The sequence below is a fragment of the Colletotrichum destructivum genome, chromosome 2 (assembly GCF_034447905.1).
Source record: "Colletotrichum destructivum chromosome 2, complete sequence".
NCBI classification, from domain to species: Eukaryota; Fungi; Ascomycota; class Sordariomycetes; order Glomerellales; family Glomerellaceae; genus Colletotrichum; species Colletotrichum destructivum.
In genome coordinates, this window is record NC_085897.1 from 1861374 (window position 1) to 1884269 (window position 22896).

General features: G+C 53.6%; 12 protein-coding genes across 12 annotated transcripts; 5 read left to right on the plus strand and 7 right to left on the minus strand.

Moving 5' to 3' along the window:
• The first annotated feature begins 1157 nt into the window (after positions 1–1157).
• CDEST_02769 (uncharacterized protein) lies at positions 1158–2421 on the plus strand. The gene has a single exon (XM_062918928.1). It carries the CDS (start codon positions 1896–1898, stop codon positions 2169–2171), a length of 276 nt encoding a protein of 91 aa, XP_062774979.1. The 5' UTR covers positions 1158–1895; the 3' UTR covers positions 2172–2421.
• Positions 2422–2731: 310 nt separating this feature from the next.
• Positions 2732–3428, minus strand: CDEST_02770 (uncharacterized protein; the record flags this gene model as incomplete). Its single annotated transcript, XM_062918929.1, has 4 exons — positions 2732–2943; positions 2992–3113; positions 3186–3354; positions 3424–3428. The coding sequence occupies 4 exons, from the start codon at positions 3426–3428 to the stop codon at positions 2910–2912; spliced, it is 330 nt and encodes a 109-aa protein (XP_062774980.1). The 3' UTR covers positions 2732–2909.
• Positions 3429–3532: 104 nt separating this feature from the next.
• On the minus strand, positions 3533–4886 carry CDEST_02771 (uncharacterized protein). Its single transcript, XM_062918930.1, has one exon. It carries the CDS (start codon positions 4319–4321, stop codon positions 3755–3757), a length of 567 nt encoding a protein of 188 aa, XP_062774981.1. The 5' UTR covers positions 4322–4886; the 3' UTR covers positions 3533–3754.
• Positions 4887–5179: 293 nt separating this feature from the next.
• Positions 5180–7175, minus strand: CDEST_02772 (uncharacterized protein). The gene is made up of 3 exons (XM_062918931.1): positions 6420–7175; positions 6087–6359; positions 5180–6032 (listed from the first exon to the last, which is right to left on the minus strand). Exons 1-3 carry the CDS (start codon positions 6700–6702, stop codon positions 5836–5838), a joined length of 753 nt encoding a protein of 250 aa, XP_062774982.1. The 5' UTR covers positions 6703–7175; the 3' UTR covers positions 5180–5835.
• Positions 7176–9120: 1945 nt separating this feature from the next.
• On the minus strand, positions 9121–10842 carry CDEST_02773 (uncharacterized protein; the record flags this gene model as incomplete). Its single annotated transcript, XM_062918932.1, has 1 exon — positions 9121–10842. The coding sequence occupies one exon, from the start codon at positions 10840–10842 to the stop codon at positions 9121–9123; it is 1722 nt and encodes a 573-aa protein (XP_062774983.1).
• Positions 10843–11947: 1105 nt separating this feature from the next.
• On the plus strand, positions 11948–13258 carry CDEST_02774 (uncharacterized protein; the record flags this gene model as incomplete). The annotated part of the gene is made up of 1 exon (XM_062918933.1): positions 11948–13258. One exon carries the CDS (start codon positions 11948–11950, stop codon positions 13256–13258), a length of 1311 nt encoding a protein of 436 aa, XP_062774984.1.
• A 61-nt stretch (positions 13259–13319) lies between these two features.
• Positions 13320–13829, minus strand: CDEST_02775 (uncharacterized protein). Its single transcript, XM_062918934.1, has one exon. It carries the CDS (start codon positions 13758–13760, stop codon positions 13515–13517), a length of 246 nt encoding a protein of 81 aa, XP_062774985.1. The 5' UTR covers positions 13761–13829; the 3' UTR covers positions 13320–13514.
• A 1-nt stretch (position 13830) lies between these two features.
• On the minus strand, positions 13831–14974 carry CDEST_02776 (Putative 2-hydroxy-palmitic acid dioxygenase Mpo1). Its single transcript, XM_062918935.1, has 3 exons — positions 14570–14974; positions 14417–14500; positions 13831–14352 (listed from the first exon to the last, which is right to left on the minus strand). The coding sequence occupies exons 1-3, from the start codon at positions 14600–14602 to the stop codon at positions 13882–13884; spliced, it is 588 nt and encodes a 195-aa protein (XP_062774986.1). The 5' UTR covers positions 14603–14974; the 3' UTR covers positions 13831–13881.
• Positions 14975–15037: 63 nt separating this feature from the next.
• Positions 15038–17372, plus strand: CDEST_02777 (Putative S1 domain, RNA polymerase Rpb7-like, nucleic acid-binding protein). Its single transcript, XM_062918936.1, has 4 exons — positions 15038–16494; positions 16553–16633; positions 16706–16875; positions 16935–17372. Exons 1-4 carry the CDS (start codon positions 16246–16248, stop codon positions 16948–16950), a joined length of 516 nt encoding a protein of 171 aa, XP_062774987.1. The 5' UTR covers positions 15038–16245; the 3' UTR covers positions 16951–17372.
• Positions 17373–17880: 508 nt separating this feature from the next.
• On the plus strand, positions 17881–20393 carry CDEST_02778 (Putative hpcH/HpaI aldolase/citrate lyase domain, pyruvate kinase-like domain superfamily). Its single transcript, XM_062918937.1, has 6 exons — positions 17881–18275; positions 18347–18439; positions 18520–18545; positions 18629–18896; positions 18956–19534; positions 19669–20393. The coding sequence occupies exons 1-5, from the start codon at positions 18110–18112 to the stop codon at positions 19219–19221; spliced, it is 819 nt and encodes a 272-aa protein (XP_062774988.1). The 5' UTR covers positions 17881–18109; the 3' UTR covers positions 19222–19534; positions 19669–20393.
• Positions 19369–20298, minus strand: CDEST_02779 (Putative glutaredoxin, Thioredoxin-like superfamily). Its single transcript, XM_062918938.1, has 2 exons — positions 19664–20298; positions 19369–19529 (listed from the first exon to the last, which is right to left on the minus strand). Exons 1-2 carry the CDS (start codon positions 19868–19870, stop codon positions 19401–19403), a joined length of 336 nt encoding a protein of 111 aa, XP_062774989.1. The 5' UTR covers positions 19871–20298; the 3' UTR covers positions 19369–19400.
• Positions 20394–20692: 299 nt separating the features above from the next.
• CDEST_02780 (Putative CHORD domain, CS domain, HSP20-like chaperone) lies at positions 20693–22494 on the plus strand. Its single transcript, XM_062918939.1, has 2 exons — positions 20693–21021; positions 21290–22494. The coding sequence occupies exons 1-2, from the start codon at positions 20916–20918 to the stop codon at positions 22150–22152; spliced, it is 969 nt and encodes a 322-aa protein (XP_062774990.1). The 5' UTR covers positions 20693–20915; the 3' UTR covers positions 22153–22494.
• The last annotated feature ends 402 nt before the right edge of the window (positions 22495–22896 follow it).

A 22896-nucleotide genomic window follows, 5' to 3' on the forward strand; every position in this document is an offset into this window, starting at 1 on the left:
ACTGTCGACCAAGGTGGCCCCAATTCCTACTTTCCGAAATTACGATTACGAAATCCTCCCTTGCCTCGTTTCTCCCGGTCGTTCGTTTAGTCTCTCGTGTCTCCCCTCTACTCGAAGGTTCGAGTGGGCACAGCGGCTTTCCTGCAATATCCGATTTGGGCCCCATCTGGTGCACCACTCGCCGCTCGGCCTCAAAAACCTCCTACTCCCACCTGTCCAATGCTTCTTTACTTGGTCTCCCATCACACATGCCCATCACTCTCATCCTCCCAGTCTTCCAAGGTTGGTTCCAACCACTTCTCGACCAACGCCCGCACCCTTTTTGTACCATGACGCCTTGAACACTTCCCGGTGGCCATTCCGCCAACCTCCATCCCCTATAACCCGCCTACCGTGCATCTGCTGGCTTTCGGCCTGCTTCGTTGACGCATCGTCGCTCGACAAAATGCAGCACTACTTGGCTTGCCACCACTAGCTAGGCGTTTAAACGACAAGACTGTGGTCACCATTGACTATTCCCGGCTGGTCCAGGCTAAATCGGAAGCTTGATGGCACACATGGGTACGTGTTTCACAACTTGCTCTCGCCATACCATAATGACATCGAGCTAACGGTGATAGCTGCTGTCTTGTGTTTTTCAACTTGGCTCTAGCCCAACAATATTGTCTTCATAATCACGATACACAGGCCCGGCTCGACTATTCCTCCGCGAGTTGTCTCGAACACGACGCGGAAAAGCTCGTAGAACCACGTTAAAACAACGATCGACATGTGATAGAAGCACATGAGGTCTACATTGTCCGCGTTGTGGTTACGACTTTCGTCATGTAGTCGCACATGGTATGAGTACCCCTCGTCAGCTCGCGGTACATCACTGATTCGCTTTAGCAATACTCTCTAGCCTTTCGACGTTCCCAACGTCGGGCAAATGAGACGAGCGGTCCCATCTTCAGCGATTGAACTTCCACATGCGCCCAAGTCTGACAAACTACGACGATGTGGCACGGTGTATGGATTTTGGATATTGGCTCCTTTATTGCTGACTGGCGCGGACGGTAAGTCCCTGCCTGGCAGACCCACCACCCTTTGAAACACCTCGAACACGCCGCTGATCGTTATACCAAGACACTCCACTGGAAAAAGATAACCGCATCATGGTGCTTTGTCCTGGGCAGGACGTTAAAAGGCCTCGGTTCCCCATGTTTTGAGAACCGGACGAATGGGTTTGCAGCTCAGCATGGGAAAGAGTCCTAGGGCAATTTTGGGGTTGAAAGACGATGTCACACCCCTGGCAACCCGAACACGCCATCTGGCGTTTAGCCCAGACATGCTCGGATCGAGCGTTTGGCACGGAAGGGTAGCAGCGGCGCCCTTCATTGGCCAACTTGGCCCTCGGATATTCGACGCCGACACGACGGATTTTTCGTGCTCGGCACATGAATTGACTCCATGTGCATGTGGATGGATGCCTTGGAGAAAACGAGATGTGGAGAACGACGGCGCCTGTTGTTCCTCCAACGGATTTCACAAGGTCGACGACGACCATACGGTGATAAACTTGTGTTTTTCACGAGGACGGCCTCACCAGCCGTTCCTCCTACTGAGATTCCACTCCCAGCGGACGAGCGGTCCTCTGGATGAGTGACGTGTTCGTGGTAGCCGATGGCTCCACGAGCAGTACTGTGTTCACTTGCTCTTCACCGCGTCATGCGCTGTTGAGCAAAACCCGCCGTTTCAACGTGGATGACTGTCGAAAATGATCGAGCAACACAACCGCTGTCGGCATCACGACAGACGGGGTTAGCCCCTTTTGCGTCGGAGGCGCAAAACGGGCTATCCAGTGCCAACCAGGCGGGGTCCTTTCTGAAGGAGATAAGCGCGATAGTAAGAGCGATATGCCGGACATTGTCATGTCAAGACCAACGATCTCCCGCGGCAGAGGTTACTTTGCTCCGGAGCCAGCGTCTCGGACTAGGCCGAGGAGGACCTGCCCCACGATTCACTCCACCACCCTTTGGGTGCCGATACGTGGGGACAACGCTTGCGAACGGGAACCTGGAGGGTTCATGGGCTTGAGCTGGTCGCGTCTCTTTGATACAGTCACATCGATGGCTGTTGAAAAAAGCTCACTGCTCGATCACAGTTCGGAGTTGAAAATGGTGTGTCATTAGGAACAACAGGTGGGGTGTATTGGTCCAGAGAGGGATGGCTTTTGATTCCCTTTGGCTTTATACGCCTGGACTGCCGATACACAAGCCTGGCATTGGTTTCCAACGATCCAGCTTCGGGAACTTTGAAGCGGATAAACGTGATAACGGGGGACAGCAGGTGGGGGGTTCCTGGATAGATGGGGATGACTTTTGATTCTCTTCAGTCAAATATGCCTAGACAGTCGTAGCCCAAACCTGACATTTGTTCCCAATATTTTCTGTTCTCCTATAACATTGTGACAATGTATGATGTTACCGTATCTTGATAGGTGCAGTTAGGTTAAATCTAATATCCATACATGGATTAGATGAAACTATTCTCAGAATCATTTTGCGATTGTGATAATACATCAGACGCCTTTTAATATTACTGCGAAAGATGTATTCTGATAACTTGTTTAATCTTCGCTTTAAATTTATTCTGTGTTGTAGAGGCTTGTGGAACTAACAATTCATCAGTTGAAAAAGCTGTTAATTCGGTCAACATATATATTTCAGTCGTTGTTGTCATTATGGAACACTGGGAGCACATTGACCTATGACACAAACACCCTCCACTGAGTAAAATTTGATTTTGTATAAGCATAACGCTATGCACAAAAATATTCTCAAGGCAAACGCCATATATCTCATTCTTAGATTTGTGCCAACACCCCTTGAAGTCCTCCAGTTCGCAAATAAAAATTCATCATATTTCGTCTATTTCGGAGGACTAGCAGGACCCCGAGTCCAGCTGTTGTAATGTTAGAATCTTTCGAATAAAGTACTCACAATAACATACTTGTGCCACATTTGACCTATGAAACCAGGAGTAGGCTTTGAGTCGGTCATCGATTGTCTACGGGCAGAGGTGCCATCGTGACGTTTCTGGTCCATAAGACCTTGGAAGAGGGTGCCAGAGCTCTGTAGGCCACGTCTCAATTAGATACAACATTCCGTTTGGGATAATGACCCGGTGAGCAGAGGGTCTCTTACGCGTCTGCGGCCGGAGGGAGACACAGGAGGATTGGTGTTCTTGGCAGAGTCCATGTTGATTGATGAAGATATGTGGTTAATAGTGTATTTCGATACACGAATGCGTATATATGATTCGGTTATCAATAGCTCGTCGTGTGATTGCTGAAAGGAATGGATTTGAAGAGACCTAAGTTCCCTAATGGCGGGAAGTGAGGGTATATATGTAATTCGACTCTCCAAGCTAAGCTTGACCTACCACATGATAGGTAGGTGCTCCAGATTATTCCAGACCAGGAGCGTTCCCCCTCTCAACAATGACTTCACCAATCAGACCACCGCCCACCCCTCTGACACAAGGGATGCGGGAAAGCTTGTCGATGCACCGGTCAGAACGATGACGGTGTTCACTTGTCTGTCACCATCAGACACAACGGCAGTGCCCCGGTCGTAGCGCGAGAGCTTGCTCCCAGGGAAGTACGTACACCGCATTAATTGGGGGCTTGACAGCCACGGCGGCTCGATGTCTAGTCCAGATTACGTTGGGTTTGATCTGGGGATCTTAGTGTACGACGTAATCAATGAGTAGATCAAACGGAGCTGCGTCCCCTAACACCCTTCTTCCATCGCTTCTTTTCCGTTCCGGTATGTCCCTCTCTATTCTCCTCGGGTCCTGCGTAATAGCTGTGAGAAATGGGCCTCCGACTGCTCCTCGCTCGCGTTACCCCGCGCAAGTGTGGTCTGATCACACTGCGTGTCCGAGATGGCCGGCGGGAACGGCAGCTTGGCCAGTCAGATGCCGTCGATCCTGAGCGAATGGCATGGCGGTTACCCATCATTATTGAGTTTGTCAATTCGAGAGGGAAATGGTCCAGGGAGATCCCGACCGGGACGGTATGACAAACGCAGGCCAGGCAAGACGCGAATGCCATGAAACACTGGGAGGGCAAAAGCCAACCACGAATCATGAGCTCGACACGTGATGGTCTAGCCAAACTGATAAAAGATCTACACCCCTTTCGCGCTTGTGCAGAAACAGCTCTGACGGAACGACTGTGGCACGAGACAATGAGAAGAAGAGAAGAAGGGAAGAAAAAGGGGGTTGCGGGATTGGATGTTGCGTGAAGTACGACACAATGTACGTATGTACGGATCATCAATCATGGACTCACGTCCTTCTCCACTTCGGAGGGGAAAGATCGCCGAGGGGAGGGAAAGTGTGGAGAAACGCCGCTCGCAGCGGAGCTCTGCCGGCAGCACCGCAGCGTCAGTGGCCAGTCACCATAGTGAACCATTCAAGCCGGGTCTAGGCCCCCATGCAGCCTGCATCTGGATTGCGCACCCCATCAGGTCCCTCGCTTTGGGAATCGAAGGGTCGCAGCAGACCGATCGAGTTATTGGCAGTGATAGCTCCAGTGCCATTGTGCCAGGGCACGTATATTAAACAAGCTCTTGCATTTGCATTGGGGCATCATCCGGAAGCTTCACCCTACTCGCTTGAAGAGTCAGGACATTCAAGAGGCGGGGCACCGGCACTAGTCTCGATCGCCCGGCACGAATTGATGATGCTGGACCGCCCTTTGAACTTCAGATGAGCCAAGCGGAAACAAGATAGACGTGGTAGCGAGGTGGTTCGTGATCCTCGTCTATGTAGGTAGCGTGAGGGTTGGCTTCAGGAATCAAAACACTGCCAGGCTACAGCCAGTTGCAACAAGCCTTACACTGACACTCGCCGCCGCCCGTGGACATGTGGCTGAAGTTGCGGCGCGCTCGTTGAAGGTATCCGTTGATGGCCAAAGCTGTGTGTCGTCGATTGTGCGGGAAGTTTGATGACGATGATGATGATGATGTCAGACCATTTAATGGGACAAAGCGATAGATCAAGCCCACCCACAAATCCGGATACTCGAACCTTCAATGTATTTCTCATGAGTAAGCAGTGATACTGTACAGGCTTATGCTTCTATCGGAGTATATTCAGATACTTCCAAAACCAGCCATGTTGCATTTGATCTTTGGCCGATAATATCCTTCTCATTGCACAACATTTTCCTTCCGAAGTGAAAGCTAGGCTGGTCGCCAAAATGAATCATTAACATAATGAGAGCAACATTTGGAACCTCGTGTCCCTTAAACACTACCTCTCTGGAGAACGATTCAGCCCACAAACCTCGACTCCAATACCGTTCCGACTCGATAGACCGATTTTCGACCCAGTTTCACAATTAGTAGCAGCTCTGGCTATAGAAAATCAAATCATTGAAGGCTATTGTTGTGAAGGATTGACATAATTTTATTAAGCGTTCTAGGGAACATGTAGAAGTGAAGTTCGACTGGTAGAAGGTGATTAAAGAAATTTTCAGGTTTAAGCAAGGCCGAGATGGAGCCAGTAAGACTCGCAAATGCCCGCAACAAAGTCAAAAGTCCCCATTAGTATTGAGAATCCCCCCGCTAAAACCCACGATTCCAGTTGTTCTCAAAAGTCTTCGGAAAATTCGATCACTATGCAGCCGCATACTGGACGTGGTAGGATGTTGGAGGTGAGTGCGAGAAGCCGGGGTCGAAAGTCGATCCGGGCCATCGTCAGTGTGCTGTGACTCGTCATGGGTTTGCAGTTCCGTAGCTGCAGAGTAGCCTGCCCCAACGAGTTGCAGCCGCGACGACTATCGACTTAAGAGCGACCGCCACCGAGGAGGTTGCTGAGGATGTTGCCACTGCCGCCACTGCCACCGCCCAGGAGACCGCCCAGGAGACCGCTGAGAAGAGAGCTGACGATGGCGAGGACGGGGGCGAGAAGGACAGTGACGCTAGAAAGACTTCCAAGGCCGGGGATACCAGTGCTAGGGACAGGGGTGCCATTGGGAAGGCCTGAATTACTATGTAAGTGACCAGTCTATGCGGGGCGCCACGTTGGAGACTTACTGTTGAGGCTCTGGAGCACGGGGATCAGAGGGGTGACCTGGGACTTGACCTCGGCGACGATGACCTGGATCTGCTGGAGCTGGGCCTGGCTGAGGCCACGGGGAAGGTTCTGGCCGATGGTGGTGACGTTCCGAACCTGAATGTTGACGGCGCCGACGAGGCCCTCGAGCTGATTAATATTAATGTTGGTGCCGAGGGTGGGAGAGGGAACGCTAGAGAAGGAAGGGATCGCAGGCAGGCTGGGACTGCTGCCGACGGCGGGAATAGCCTGGCCTACAGCGAGACGTCAGTTCGGGTTGCTTGAGTGGAGATCGCTAAGTCAGGCAAGCTTACGGAGGTTGAGAATGACACTGAGAATTCCCTGGAGGAGCAAAGTCAAGACGGGGATGATGGTCTGGGGGTTGACGGCGCCGATGGGGAGGCCAGGAAGGTTGATGCCCTGCAGACTGCCCAAACCAGAGAGGCTGGTGAGGGGGATCGTGGTAAGACCAGGCAGGATGCGAGCCTCGAGTTGTGCATCGCGCTTCTCCTTGTTGGTGCCCTCGATGTTGGCGATGGCGATTGGATTGGCGATGGCGGCACCAAGGAGGGTGGTAAGAACAAGAGTGGCCTTCATTTTGATGATTGGGTTTCGAAGAAAAGGAGGAGAGTTGGGAAAAAGAATAGTAGTGAGTGGTTCCGAAGACTTGAGAAAATTGAGAGTTGAAGCGGCTGACTATCCTGTAGTGAAGGCGTGCTGTGATGAAGAGACAAGAGAAACTTCCATTCAGGGGGCGGAATATGAGATATTTTATAATTGATCTCGTCGTCAATAGTTCGATGGCTTCTCGACCAGATGCCTCCTCGTTTTTCGTTGTTGTCGTCGAGCCTGGCCTCCGTCTTCGTCACGTACGTCGTCTGGCCCCCTCGGCAGTGAGGCAACAAGGAATTGCTGCTCTCACGTTGATCCCCTGCTGAGTGTGTCTGACTTGTAAAGCCCCAGACTCAATTCGCTGCAGATCCATTACGGGCCACTTCAGCACTGAGTATCGTGAGCCAACTGCTGGACCCTTAGGGCCGGCACGAAAGGCCGGTCGCCTTGGCCCAGGCTAGGGTGGTCTAGAGAGGGCGGGAGTCTTGCGCCAAGCGTCCTTGACAGCTCTGGCTGCTAAACATGGCCAATCGCCAGTTAACTCGTCTACCCGCGCGCTGCCTCATCCGTCTAGTGTGTCTCTAACCCGCAACCCAAAAACTGAGACATCCTTTCCCGGCGGAGGATCGTGGCATATTTCCTCCATTACGTCTCTCATCTGCGAACGGCTGCCGGATTGCTACCCACGATGAGGTCAAGTCTTCGCTCAACCTTTACAATCCATCCGTGGAGAAAGGTCGCGAGTCCCCATAAACGCCCATACCCAGCAGCGAGACAACACAAGGAAGCCTCGGCCGAGGCACTAGTGACGTTTGCGGGGATGGTACAGTGTGATCAGGTTCAGCGCATTCCGAGCTCGCCGTTGTTCTCGCCGCCGATCACCGGTAGGGTTTACATACCACACACCTCTCTTGGGTGATGTGACGGCCCTGACAGTGCTCAGTAACATCCGGCAGCGTCGAGTAAGTTGCCCCAAGATCGTCAGGAGATGATCGACGAAGCCTGCTCACCCAAAGGCTATTCTGACGAGAAGGCTTCGGGCATCTCGCTCTGTTGCGTCTCTATGACTATACTTTCTTCTCTACTCTTTACTGATACATTTTCTGTTTTCGTCCAGGACTGTTTTCAACGCACAAGATGAGTTAATGTGCTTGTTACTACGGTGGTGAGAAAAGGACAACGAGGCTATTTTGTCTCAGCCCATCAAGCCTCTTGGGCTTCACTTACGGTCTACCTCCTTGCCCCCTGCCCCGCCGTCCCTAGCGAGATCTTGAATGTCCTTCCAATCCCAGGTTTGGCTGCCAGGCGGCGGTAACAAAAAAAAGCCCCTCATTGAAAAATATATTATCAAGTTAGGTGTTCTGGGGCCAACGATGATAAGCGGTACTTTCCCCTGTCCAACTATCGGCACTTAACAAAGGTATTTTCTATCACCTCCCATTTACAGGAGTCCGGTCCTTTTTGTCACTCGCTTGGGTGCTTGTACATGGAAGGCCCTACGTCTATAGACAGTGTTAGAACCGGCAACTTTACCTGGAAGCAGACGTATCGGCGGAGATCGTCAAATTACACTCACGAGGGCCATCAGATGACGTTCTCAACATTTGAATTTGGCTAGAGACGGTCGAGTTGGGAGCCAGTGCCAATACATTATTGTTTGTTGCCAAGTCAGTCGCTGCGATGTTGAGCAAAACATCAACTCTTGCGCAATTATTCACTATCAGAATGCGAGACATGAAGGTCTTTGGGGGCCGGAATGGGATCCGTCATGGCTGAAGGGGCTGGGCGTCTGAGGCAGCGTATAAGCGATGTGGTTTTAACCTCCGAATATTACAGAGAGGCGCCGCCTTTGTTGACGCCAGGGTCTGAACCAATCTGGTCATCATGAGGTAGGGGTCGTAGTAGCCCAGGGGCTTCGGAGGAAAGGGCGGGAATCTCGGAGGCTGAATCAAAACCCCGCATTGGTCCACTGCAAGCCACATCCGAAGCTTGGCAAGATGGGAGATGACCGGCGGCTTTCGGGGGGTTGTCTATCGAAACCAACAACATTGAGATACAGAAGGACTATTGTAAGAGAGATGGAGGCTGCACCGCACGTCATGATAGCACATCACCAACAAAGGGGAAGGAAATACCACATCTGACGAGGTGGGAAAAGATATTCACCTCCCTCTCTGCTCCTATGACTAGCAGCGACCTTGGAATCTGCCTGGCTCAGCAAACTCGACGTCATCTCCGGGTTTCTATCACGCACTTGCTGCCACGGAGCGTTTGCCCCTCGGCTGTCTCTATCCCAGAGCCAGGTCATACTGTCTCAATTCTTTTCTCGATTTTCTTCTCTTGGTAGAGGCGGCAGAGCTGTGTCAAACTCGGCCTGACGGCCGCCTTCTTGTTCCATCTCGTTCATGCCTTTCGAAGTACGCACCCTTCCAAAGCGGCTAGCGCTATTTGCCGCATCTCCCAGGAGAAGGCTTCTTCTTGTTGTTGAGGGCTAGCCTCCACTTCCGACTGCCAAGTATGGACATTATTGTCAGTTTCGAGGCCAGAACGGCCTCTATAGTTCCCATGAGCCTGGGCACGGAACCCTTTGACGAAGGTTGTGGGAAGACATTGACCGGTAACAGAGACAGTCTCATTTCGCTTGTCATGCTTGGGTGCACTGCGTCCGTGGGGGCTTCTTCGGTCGTCGTGGCGCCGCTGCTCTTGGTCACGCTTGTCTTGGCTACGTCCCGCATTTTTCAGCGGCTCCTCCAGTTCCGATTCCGACTGTGCGTTGTGCAACTTCTGTCGTTGCCCGGGCTTAGAGTGTCTCTGCCGCCGAGTCTCGGGGTGTCTATTTACCTCGTGGACGTTACCCGCTACCTCATGGCGTCTCTCATCTCGTGCGAAGGCTGGCCCAGCCCCCTGGGATTGTGCTGTTCCCGGACTTCGGCAAACCTCAACAATTTCTACTTCGACTTCAAGATGTTCGTCCGTAACGATGGAGACACTTGGTCGAACATGACACTTGACCAGATAAAGTTCGGGAACCAATTCGTCGCAATTCCGAGAATCAAATAGTCCGTTCTTTGTTCTTTCTCGTATAACCTGATTTTTGCAAAGCCGAGTCGTATAATTGGCTCGCAAGCGAACAGAGACATCTCGAGCTGACAGGACAGAACCTCGAGATCCGGGAATGTTGGTAACTCGTTGTCCAGCGCCGGAGTGCGTTCTTTTCGTGTCTCCTTCGCCGACATTCAACTTCAAGTCCGCAACCTCTCGCTCGACCAGTTGACGGAAGTCAAGGCTGGCAGTCTCGATAAGGGACAAGAGGCTCTTGATTTTCTCGCTGAGGGGTCTTGTTGGTTCGGCTCTGCCTCTTTCCAGCTGACAGTCTTCGGTGCCAAGATCCCTGTTGCTGTCCAGTCCCTGACGAACGGCATGTCGAATACAATCGTGACGTGTGTCCCTTTCCGATTCGCTTTGCCGCCGAGTGTGGATGTGTGATTTGGGGGCCACGATTTCCCCGTCGAAACAGAAAAACCTAGAGAAGCTTGGGGCAGACCTGGGAGCAAACCAAAGATCGGTGTGGCCACGCCTTGGGAAATAGCCGAAGAAGTAGTGTGTGGATGCCGATACCCCTTCTCGTAAGGATTGGCGGATCCTTAAGTTGCCATCCAACGTCCAGTACAAGACGTATCTGGCATTCTCCTTGATGTACGCGTCTGTATATGAGCCCGTCCTCCTCCACCAAATGGGGACAGGAACCATGTCACTTCGCTGCGCAGGACCTTTCGAGCCCTTTTCCCAGCATCTTCCCCAGTCATCTGCCCAAAGGGTGATGCTTTCGTGGCGATCGAAAACTGCCCATTGCGCACCATTGGGTTGGTCACGGGTGGTTGCGAAACGCCGACGGCCGTGTGCATTTCGATTTGGCAAGTGAGCTCGCACATTGTCGTATGTAACCGGGTCTAGAATACGAGTATCAAGTGTGTCGAGTGGTAAGGGAGGCTCGCTTGCTGTCTGAATAGATCCATGCAAGCGATGATTCTGGTGGCTGCTCACATTGTCACAAGCAGGGTGTCGTTGCTTTCTTTCAGTTTCATTTGGCTGCTCCCTGTGGTCCATTTCTTCTTGTGTGGTCATATAGTCTGACCGCGAGTATCGTCGAAACCGAAGTTCTCGTGGCAAGTGTACGTCATATCTGGCATGGCTTGGTGCATAGTGCCAAGAGGTCGCCAAAATATTCGATGCCTTGTATGTAATTACTTTCTTCCAAAGGTAGGCTCATATTTTATGTATCCGAATGGGTGCCTTGGTACGACGAAATGATTCTGAGATGTCGGGGCGAAGAGTGTGAAACAATCGACGAAAGAATAGAAGCGATCTGGTCTACGGTTAATATGAGAAGATGCTAGACCCGGAGGCCTTGTCTAAGTTGAGCGCCATTCGGGAGGGAGGGGCCAAGATATTGTATTTTTGCCGGTCTAGAAATGCCGGATTGACGGTGTTGAGCCGAAGGCTTTCAACCTTTTTTGGACGTCCTTGTTAGAAATGAACCAGACTTTCAAACAGTGAATAAGAAACCATGTTGATTTGTGAGAATGAAAATGCATGCCCAGTTGTAGTGAAGTGTCAAATATGGCGTTGGAGGTTTGGCGAGGGACAGTGTAATAGCCCTTCAAGACTTGTAGATATCGTGATGTTTCCGACTTGCGCAAGGTGAGCATCGAAGAGAATATGATTTACTAGGGCTAGATAGAACAGGTGACATTGTTTAATGGATCACAGGGGGCCCCAGAAGGTTCGAGTTGAAACACTATGATGTTTTGTTCTGGGTCGATGTCTGTCCCTACTGTTCTGAGCAACAAAGACCTGATATGTCTTGCTGAAGGATTAACCTGAAGTGCCTAAACGTAACGTCCGCCCATACTAAAAACTGTTGTCAAAGATGAAAGCACAAAGAGCAATGTGAGGTACATTGACGGTGTATAATGGCATTGATGAACAGTTAAGATGTCTACCATATTCCAGTTTTGTTTGTTTCCCTTACGCCACGAGGAATGCCGAGACTGGACAGGAGTTATATAGAACCATCTTGAACGATGCTGACATGGACGCCTTCCCACACACATCAGAGCACACCTACTTTGCATCATAAATATACACATCTCGACTGACCGGAACGTTTAGCTATACAAAAGAAACCCATTCGACGTCAAAACAACAGCAGCATTGAGCACCCGTAGCCATGTGCTTGACCAACGTGACATACTCATGCCACCACAAGGAGAAGCACATCCTGAAGTGTCGCAAGCTCTGGTCCGCAAGGACAGCCTGGTGTTGCTACCCCGCCTTCCTGCTAGTCTTCGGCTGGCCGACAGAAGAGCCTTGCAACGGCTTCCTGGCGGAGAAAGCAATCATCTCTCCCAAGCCATGCCCAGAGTGTACCGAAGCAGAGCAGTTTGGCCCCCAGACTAAGGGCATTATACCGAGCAAGTACCGCCACAAGCTCACGCCCGAGGCGCTCAACTCCTCAAGGAAGCGCATGATGGAGCAGGAGGAGAAGGAGAAGGATGAGGTTGTCAAGGACCGGTGGTACTCGCGAGTTGAGAACTTTCAGGAGACGCTGAGGAAGCGGGAGCAAGAGGAGCGGCTGGAACGAGAGGCCGCTCCCTATGCCAACGCCAACACCAACAAACACCTACCCGATATGCCTTTGTTCGTGCATGTCCCGCTCAGCAACCGCTGGGGCAATCCGAGCTATCACTACCCGCGGCACGTCGCGGAAGCATATGATGCCCCTTCCCCTACCCATTCCCCGTCGAAGGAGTATATTCCCTCGAACCAGTATGAGCAACAGCAACAGCAACGGCCACAGCGGACCCCGTATCCACAAAAGCAGCCGGTCGAAAACATAGACGCCGTCTCAAGAGACCAGGATCAAACGACTACCAACTCAGAGCCAAACCACTCGGGTCATCAGCGGCACGGAAGAGAACATGGTGCCACCCCGGTCGACAACAACAGGTATGCAAAGCATACTTCGAGCCCAGCGGACAATGTGGATCGACACCTGTACGCATCATCCCAACATGCGGGCCTGAATCCCAACGGCCACCGCAGTTTCGAAGGAGAGCGGGCGTCTAGAGATCAAGGACCACGCAGCACCGAGACCCAACACCAGCAGACGCAGAATTCGCTCTACCGCCAGACCAGGCACACCGAGCCCAAAAGTCTCAACAACCCCAACCCCAATGCGGCGCCGGCGCCGCTCATCGCGGAGCGACGGGGGCACAAGAAGCCGCAAGCCTTGACCGGAGAGCGTTCGAGGCCCAGAGGGCCCCGCCGCCGAGGCACCGAGCCTACGCCTCCGGCGAAGACACCAAAGTCGGGCTCACTGAAGGGATTCTTCTTCCAGGGGCTCTGGAGCAGCTCGCACTGTAGCGAAGATACTCGTCGGGGCAGAGACGACAGCCACAATGTTCCTTCGGACGTCCACTCGGACAACAGCTCCTTCGTGTGTCGCGGGTCCCGCGACGTGGAGAAAGGAGGAAAATAATGACTCCTTCACGACCCGTATCTCAAAGAGCGGACGGAGGTGATGGCGAAACTAGAGGTTTTGGTGAGCGAATGCCTCGTCTTTGTTGACCTATGTACTTGTTTCGTGCGTTCCTCTTCCCCACATTTGACATAGACAAACAAAGCCTTCTTTCCCTTCCAGAAATTGAAAAAAAAGGGCTTGAAGAAGAAGGAAAGAAAAACCCCAGCCGATGACCGAAAGAAGGCCACTCGCAAGGAGTCCAATGGTAATAACTCTATGGCAGGTATTGCAACTGACCAAGGTAACAGATCCAACGACTGACAATCTGTATACGCGTAAGCTCAAATTGGTATCTGATGAAAGTACTCCGCCTGTGAAGTGATGGCGCCTGCCCGAATGTTTCCATGCCGTGGGGGCCACAATCCCGCCTAATGTTTGTCTCTTTTCTCTGCTGAACCGCTGCGTCTCTTGAGGATTTCATCACCTCTCTCCTATATTGCTGACCTGATGATAGTGCCATAGGCAAGCGGAGCAGTTAACGCGGGGCTGGCGTGCACAGTGTGGTCTCGAGAGTATGCGTGATTCATTCCACACAATACCGGATAAATAAATGTTTGTCGATGGATAGGCCACGTTTGTGTTTATTGTGCTTTACCGTTTTTGGCGTCACCATTCGCCTTGGAGGCCCTGAACTTGGCGATTTCCTTCTTGACGGCCTTGTCGACACGGCCCTTGAGCTCCTGTCGGTAGCCGAGCTTGAAGAGAAACTCGAGCCAGACGAAAAGAGGCGCGAGGAATACAGCCTGGACCAGGTTGTCCAGCAGAGCCGGCGCACGTCCCTCGAAGGCGCCATGTCCGATGAACTGGAAAATCCAGCAGGCGATGTGAACACCGATGGCGGCCTGATTCGTCAAGGCAGGGTTCTGGAGCCTGAAGGAGTTGCCAGCAGCGGTGGCGGCCAGGCAGATGACGGCCAGCAGAGTGCCGGCAACAGGCTCGAGGAGAACATACAGACCACCCCAAGTCAAAGCGGCCAAGGTTCCCAGGTTGAGTTCTAGGTTAGGGACAGTGAGCCAGCTAGGAAGCGGGATGAGAGTTCCTGTGTTGGTGGCCTGGGGAAGTCTGCATGAGCTCACGACGGTCAAGATAATTTTTCATCTCTCATTGGCTGCTTACTAGACAAAATCCCGAAAAGAGGATGAGGGGCACACAGGCCATGTGAATGCCAATGTTGACAGTGTTGTGGTGGTAAGCCCCATACTGCGAGGTCATTCATTAGCAACTGCAGTGAGGACACATCGCACAAGATCAAAGCTGAGGGTCACTCACAAAGGTCAAATGCTTTTCCAAGTCGAGGGACATGATGGCGGTGGACGGAGTGACGGCACGGATGGTGTTGAGACCTAAGCCAAGGCGAGGCAGCTGACTGGGAACCGAGGTTTGTTGCAGGACACACCGAAACGAGGCTGCAGGGTCGAGGCTCAGCCGCAGGCGGATCGACAGGAGTTGGCGCGAAAGCGGACTCGCAGGACGGGTTGAGTGCGGTGTGCCTTGAGCGGCAGTGTCGATCTTTCGAGAAGAGGAGGGTGCTTAGATTGACTGCTGGCGACAAGGAGAGAGGGAGAGAGAAAGAGAGATCAGGTCAGATAACTGGTGAACTCAGGCCGTGGAGGGTGATGGAAAATGGAGGAATGCCGTCGTGTTCCGGACAGGGTTGCAATGGTGTTCATATGTGGTGTCCCACCAGAGCACGCCGCCCGTACCTTCGAAGTGGAAGCGCCCGTGGGGCCGCTGGGGAGCGCATTTTTGCGCTTCGGTTCGGAGGTTCTTGGGGAGTTTGCTGGTCTCCCAGCGGGCGGCACCGCAGCAGGCCACAAGGGCGGACGAGGGGGGGCTTGTGACTGGAAATTTTGGGGGGTTGAGTCCACTAAAAGTCACTAAAGGTGCATGCACCCAATGTACGACGCCCCTTCGCCCAATCTCATGTCGTGGATATGTCGTGTGAGCGTGTCGGCAGCTGGGGAGGCTTTTCTTTCCCTCTCTTAACCTTAGGTCCCTACCTGATTTTGGTGGCCCAAAGAGTGCGAACAAACACTTTGGACAACAAACCCCAGATTTAACCAGTCGCCTAGATGAGAAGAAGCTGTGCCGCAAGAGGCAGAAGTTTGAGTAGCGATTCCCACAGTTGCAAATGGTGCCATCCGTCACCACATTCCTGCGACATACGATGGGGATGTACACTACCGTTCCGTCCTCTCTTCGTTGTCCACTCGGGATACAGATACTTGTTTTGGACATGTGAGTCCAAACTTCAGTTTTTCTTTCCCGAACATCGCGCTTACCCAGGTCTCGGAGCCATGAGCCACAGGGGCGCTCTGCGCTAGCGCCGAACTCTAGCGCAGGCGCGGCGAGTGTGGCAGCTGCAGGTGTGGCTTGTCAACCCAACGATTGCTTACCCACCAACCTTCTTGCCCGGGGGGGATGTGGCTGCTTGCAAGGCAAAAAAATTCAGGAGCCACTTCTTCGCGGCAGCAAGGCCATCTCAGCCTCGTCGGCTTCATCTCGCACAACCTCTCCGTTCACTACCCGTCGAGTCACCACGCTGGCGGCGCAATTCCGATAGCGCACTACAGAGGCACCACCCGACACACGATCGAGTCCTCGCGCTTCTATTTCCTTCGGTCTTTCTGTGTTTTCCCCCCTCATCCGACCGACCTGCCGAGCTACTCCCCGCAGCTTCTCACTTGCTCGCCGCTCCCGGCCCTGCCCAGCGATCCAGCTTCGGAAGCCGTGCTTCGGTTGCGTTCACTCGTCGAATCAAGCGCGTCACCCGATTTCCCAAGCGAGTGTCGCTTCTATACGAGCCCGAGAACTAGTCGCACTTTAATACAGACGCATTGTTGTCGCGCGTCGTCAACACTTCGCAGGAGTCGGATCTGGGCAGCAGCGTCAACGATCACCCGCCTCTCTCCCTCGGGCACGCTCGCGCTGCGACAACCACCAACATGTTTTTTCTCTACAACATGGAGCGCAGGGTCACCTTGCATCCCTCCTACTTTGGTCGGAACATGCACGAGCTGGTGACGAGCAAGCTGTTGAAGGACGTGGAGGGCACCTGCGCGGGAAGCTACTACATCATTTCCATCATGGATACCTTCGATATCTCTGAGGGTCGCATTCTTCCTGGAAGCGGTTTGGCCGAGTTTACCGTCGGCTACCGAGCCGTTGTGTGGCGGCCTTTCAAGGGCGAGACGGTAATTGCTACAAATCTGCCTGGCTTTGTCGGGGAAGCGACTTCTGACATGAACCCAGGTTGATGCTGTGGTCTACTCAGTCAACCATCAGGGATTTTTTGCCCAGGCGGGACCTCTGCGGTTATTCGTGTCGGCTCATGTAGGTTCTCGCTTCCGCGCTGGCCAGGCAGTACTCTATCGTCGATAACTAACCCACGACTGCCCTTACCAGCTGATCCCGTCTGAGATCAAGTGGGATCCCAACGCGACGCCACCACAGTTTACCAATAACGAGGATACCATCATCGAGCCGGGAACACACGTACGCGTTAAGGTGATTGGCACGCGTACGGAAGTCGGCGAGATGTGGGCGATCGGGAGCATCAAGGAAGACTATCTGGGGTATGTCATTCTTTGCAAAGCCATGATTAGGTCTCGCTTACAAAAGTCTCCCTGCGAAGCTGCCTCCAGGATTAAATATCCCACAAGAAGGGGTACACAGGGGTTCTCGAGAACCCGCGTCCCGCGTGCGCTGCGTGGGCTTCGGCCAACGCGAAGGGGCCATGTCCCTCCATCCAGGGAGCTGAACCTTGGCCATCAACCGTGGCCACTTTGGGCATTCCTACTGTCGAGGGTTGGCAATATGCGCATTAACAACGAGTGTTGCTACCGCGCAGAGCAGACTTTTGGACAGGCCCAGACGAAATTTCGAGAGAATCGTTTAGGGTCAGAGACGAACATTCCGTTGGGCTGACAATCTGCGCTCAAGAGCAGACGATAGAGAAAAGTTTGGAGAAGAAGAGGGCATATGCGTGCCCAATCAACCGGCGCGTTTTTTTTTTATGATGGACAAGCATCATATCCGGGCTGCGTCTTGGAAGTTGTACAATACCTTAGGCCACAGCTTCTTAAATTCGAAGAAACTAGAACAGTACCTGTCTATCTGGAGAGCGAGGCCACGACCGCGCACCGAACTGCATCATTCGAGTTCGGCCTTAGGTTAGCCAAGTGTTTAGACGAGGGAACAATGCTTTTTGCTTTGACAGAAGCCTTCTTTAGACTGCAGTGATTGCAACCTGTGAGGTTGAGGTACCTAGGGAGGTAAGGTAGGTGCTCGCCTGCCCCGCCCAGCACACTTCCCCACGTTCTTCTACACGTGTATACCTCTGGTCCCTCATCGCAACAATCTTTACCCCGCTGCCGCCCGGACGTGTCTCTCTCGTGAGTTGCGGTTTGTGGATAAGTTGAGTTCCCCAATGGGACGTTTTCCCCGGCTGGCCCATGATACCGTCTCCCGGCCCGCTGCGGACCCGCCTACAGCTGGCCTGTCTTTCCCACCACCTAAATGCATGCAAGGGGGTTGGGTTCCTGCCGGCCTTCCTCCCGAGCAGTGTTGAAGCCCCCGCACTAGAAGCCCCTCTAACATAAGGCGTGGTTGACAGCGCTAGTTCGCCGTGGCCCCGATCGCGGGCGGTACTTCAACATGGTCGTACTACCTACATATCCGTACATACATAGGCACACGCCAGATACCCTGAATTTACGTTGCGCAAGGCTGCATCTTTCCATTCACAGACGCTGCAGCGGAGATCAATCAATTCAGTTATCCTAGGAGCACCCCAAACCCCGAAACAAAATGTCGGCAATGCAGGCAGCCAACCGGCTCCGGACGGCCTTCACCAAGGGCGGCCCCAGCTTTGGGCTATGGCAGATGATCCCCGGTGCCAATGTTTCTCGGGTCCTTGCCAAGAGTGCAGGCGTGGACTGGGTCCTGGTTGATTGCGAGCATGGAAACATTGACGGTAGACGCTATTGAGGCCTCTCATCCCTAGCCTGGACGAAAGACGCGATGTGATCTAACTTGAGCCACCAGATGGCGCCATGCATGATGCTGTGCCCGCCATTGCCGCGGCCGGTGTGTCCCCAATCGTGAGGTTGCCGGATATGCAGGGATGGATGGTCAAGCGTATGAAGCCCACCCCCTCCCTTCCTCTCATCAATCGATGGCTCGTATAACAGGCAGGACTTGGCTGACGATGTTCACAGGAGCCTTGGATTGCGGCGCTCACGGGGTAGGGTCGACATATTGAAACCGGAGGCCTCAGAAAGGGAAAAAAAAGGAGACTTCGCTGACGCATTTGGGAAAATCCAAAAGATCCTCGTCCCCCTTCTCCGAACCGCCCAGGAGGCCAAGGACCTGGTCCAGGCCGCCAAGTTCCCGCCGTGGGGACGCCGGGGTTTCGGCTCGCCGCTGGCCATGGAGCGGTTCAGTCCGGCGCCGAGCATGACCGAGTATCTCCAGCACGCTAACGACAGCCTCCTGACCATGGTCCAGATCGAGACCAAGGAGGCGCTGGAGTCCATCGAAGACATCGCGGCGGTCGAGGGCATCGACGTGCTCTTTATCGGACCCTTTGATCTTGGTCAGAAAACCCCGAACCCACGTTGGCATTCGGTCGACCATCTAACAAGCATGATGTAGGAAACAACATTGGTCACCCCGTGATCAACGGTATCATCAAGAAGGAGCTGAGCGACGCCATTGACCGCATCCTCGAGGCGACGCACAAGGCGGGAAAGAAGGCAGGCATCTTCTGCACGAGCGGCGAGCAATCCAAGTTCTTCGCGGACAAGGGTTTCGACATGATTAGCGTGGCGACGGATTACACGGCATTGCAGTTTACATTGTTGGAGTCGTTGAGCATTGCCAGGGGGGCGGCGAAGCCAGCCAAGGGTGGATCGTACTGAACTGATGCCGGGAGGAAGGGGAGGATACAAGAGGGCGTGACGCGTAGCGAAGGGGGATTAGGTAGGCTGTGCTGTTTGCCAGGGATGCTTGGTCCGCCCGCCGAACGAATCCTTCGGCTAAGCAATGGTGTGGCCGCTCTGGAGAAAGAGGCAAAAAACAAAAAACACTCTCTAACGCTTCACTTCTTGCACTCGACTTGATCCATCTTGGCCTCGATCTGATCCGGATCGAAGCGATGCATAAGCTTGACGGCCTTGCCCACTAGCTTGGGGTCCTCCTCAGGAGCCTCGGCTTTGCTGATGTGGATCTGGGGCAAGTTAGAACGTGAAGGGCTGTGAAGTTTGAAGCTGGGTCTCATGGTGTGCTTCGGGCATGTTGGACGCCCATTCCCTGTACCGTGGGCTCTACACAAAACGGAAGATGAGAGGAAGCAAAACGTACCACCGGGACATCAAAGTCATACAGGTCCCTCCAGCTCTTCGCGTCCGGCGCGGTGATGTTGATCTCCGTAAAGGCAAATGGCCTCCTGTCCCAAACGTTGGAGAGCGCCGATTTGGCGCGTACGCACAAGCCGCACCCATCGCGGGCGAAAAGAGTGATCCGGCATGCGTGAGCCTTCTGGAAGAGTCGACGTGTGGGCGTGAACATTGTTTCTGGTTATTGATCTTGAAGATCGTCGTAGACTTGGATGGCGATGATCCGAGGAGTTTCTTGATTGACTCCACGCTTGACGTCTATCCCGTCCACACACGCACAAACACACACACGCAGAGGGTACGGTGCCAAAGCAAGGACGGAGTGCTGGGAGGGGAAAGAAGCTCGCAGGCTATGAAACAGCTTCGTTCTCGCTCAGCTGGGCAAGGAAGGACGACGGCGCCAGAAACGAATGCTGGCGTCCAGGGATCAGGGTCGACAGGGCGTAGCGACGTCTGTGATCGAATTTGAAATTTTGTGAATGTGAGATGATGGGCTTGCCACGATCTGCCAGCCGACGTGAGGGTGTGGGAGGAACGCCCGTTTGTTGCTGTTTCAAACGAGTCCGATTCTGATTTGGGATCACCGTGACAAGAACAGAGTTGCAGTCGTCCAGAGTGATATTGTGATGGCGAAATGGGCCAAAGGTAAAGTGTGGGTGAGATGGTCGTGTGTTTCCGACTGAACTTCCTCCCACCCCGGCCGAGTTACAAGGACAGGCCGGAGAGCGGCTGGCAGTCGGGCACATTTTCGGTCAGTAATTCCCGTGTCCGGCTCAGTGGTGGGGACCATAGTTTAGGAAGGCGGTGAACTTGTCGAATGCAATCACACCCACCGCCATCGGGTTGCTGTGAACGAATCAGAAGGGTGACTTGCTGGAGCTTGTGCCCGTCATGCATAATTTTGAGCCGCTGAATCGCAGTGAAGACCCCTGGGAAATTCTGGAATCCTGGAGAAGATAGCAACCCCTCCATCGACGACGACCACCGGGGCCCTTTTTGACAATTTACAGTCCCGGAGACCCGCCGCCCTTTCTCATCCACCACCCAAGTCTCAAACGCCAAACGTCGTCGATTACGAATTTTGTCTTTGTCTCGCTTTTTCGTTCACTTTCTATTTCTCAAGGTCATTGCGGAAAAGCTGCACACGGCAACCCCGAAAACGACAACGAAGCTGCGAAAGCTCACCCATCTAACTGACCCCTAGCCAGCCGTCCAACATGGCAGAAAAGTGCGTCCACCAGGGCTGCGGCAAGCTCTACACCGATGCAGAGGAGCCATGCGTCTACCACCCTGGCCCTCCTATCTTCCACGAAGGCCAGAAAGGTACTCACTTGCTCGCAACCTAACCCAGCTACCCACCATTACCAACTTTACACACACACACACGCACACACACCCAGCTTCGTCAGATGCAATGGAGAACGCGTCTCTTCCGTTCTTGTCCCGTGTGGTTGCGATAGGGTTTCCCCCTCTTTCGTCCAATCGATCCTCTCCCATTCCTTCCTCAAGTCCCGTTCAGCCGCTACCCGAACGCATTGGCATCGATTCGCACGAGACACCGCGGCTAACCTAACCGATCACTACCAAACAGGCTGGAAGTGCTGCAAGCCCCGCGTCCTCACCTTTGAGGAGTTTATGACCATCCCCCCCTGCACAACCGGCAAACACTCCACAACCGACCTACCTCCCAAGATCGAGCAGAAGCCCCAGGCGGACCCTGACGCAGCGCCTTCCCTCGCCGATAAGCTCGCCGCTTCGGCATCTGAACCAGGCCGCAAGCCACTCCCTCAAGCTACCCAGGCCGCGCCCTCACCTCCTCCACCCCCGGAATCCGAGTCCGATGACGCCTCACTCGAGATCCCCGATGGCACCACCTGCCGCCGCAAGGCCTGCTCAGTCACCTACCGTAAGGGCACCTCCCGCGACGGCGAGTCCTGCGTCCACCATCCCGGCGTGCCCATTTTCCACGAAGGATCCAAGGGCTACAGCTGCTGCAAGCGCCGCGTGCTGGAGTTCGACCAGTTCATGAAGATCGAGGGCTGCAAGACTAAGGATCGTCACCTCTTCATCGGCAGCGGCAAGAAGAAGAATGCGGCCGCGGCCGGCGGCGAGGAGAAGCTTGATACCGTCCGCACCGACTTTTACCAGACGCCCTCCACCGTCATTGCCTCCTTCTTCCTCAAGAAGATTGCCAAGGACTCGGCCAAGATCGAGTTCAAACCGCAGTCCATCGCGCTCGACCTGCCCACGTCGGACTCGCCGCCCAAGCGCTACACCACCGAGGTGCCCCTTTTCGCGCCCATCGACGTTGGAAAATCCACCTTCAAGGTCCTCGGCACTAAACTTGAGGTGAACCTCGCCAAGGCCGGCGGTGAGTCGTGGCCAGTCCTGCGCAGCGACGACCGTCTCACTGGTGAGATATTACAAATCGGCAAGGCTGGGCGTCTGCAGTAGACATGTTGACTGCCATGTCATGGATTTACGCTCTCGCGCTTCGCGTCAAGCACGTTTATCACGCGGACTTTCGGATTTAGAGGAGTTCGGGGGAAGGGGGAAAGAAAAGAAACGAGGCCAAACATCAGCGAGAAGAAATGAAGAGGGAACGCGAAAGGGGAGAACACGTGTGCGAGACACGGGGGTTTCCCGGACGCAAGAAGAGACAGTAAAGAAGCACGCAAGAAAGGCTACAGATAAGCATGTGAGACACGAGGTGTCCTTGTGTCGCAAACCAAGGATGCGGTGCTGCCTGTAGCTAGCTGTAATCCAAAGAAAAGAACGTAAAACAAGAACTTCAACGTCAAACCCCAAGACATGTTTCTGACCCCCACACCCTCTCGAAATGAGGCCTCTCTCAGGTCTCTCTATCTCTTGGTATGCCGGCTGCGTCAGTGAACCAGGTACTCAAACATGAATGTCCGCCATGGCATGTGACGAGGGTCCTGGCGAAAATCACGTTGCGCGGCCTCGTCCGTTGACTCGATGATGGGTTTTGGCTTCCACTTATGGAAAGCAGCAGGGTTTGAGGAGTGAGGGGGAGCAGGGAACGAAGGATTGCTCAGACACACAAGCACAGCAGAGCATGTCCAGTCTGAATAATCCAGAGAGAGAAAAAGGGAGACAAACGAGATGTACGCAATCCAGTGAGATGCTAAGCCCCTCTCCCATCCCCTCGAGCACAATCGTTCATCCACCCATGGG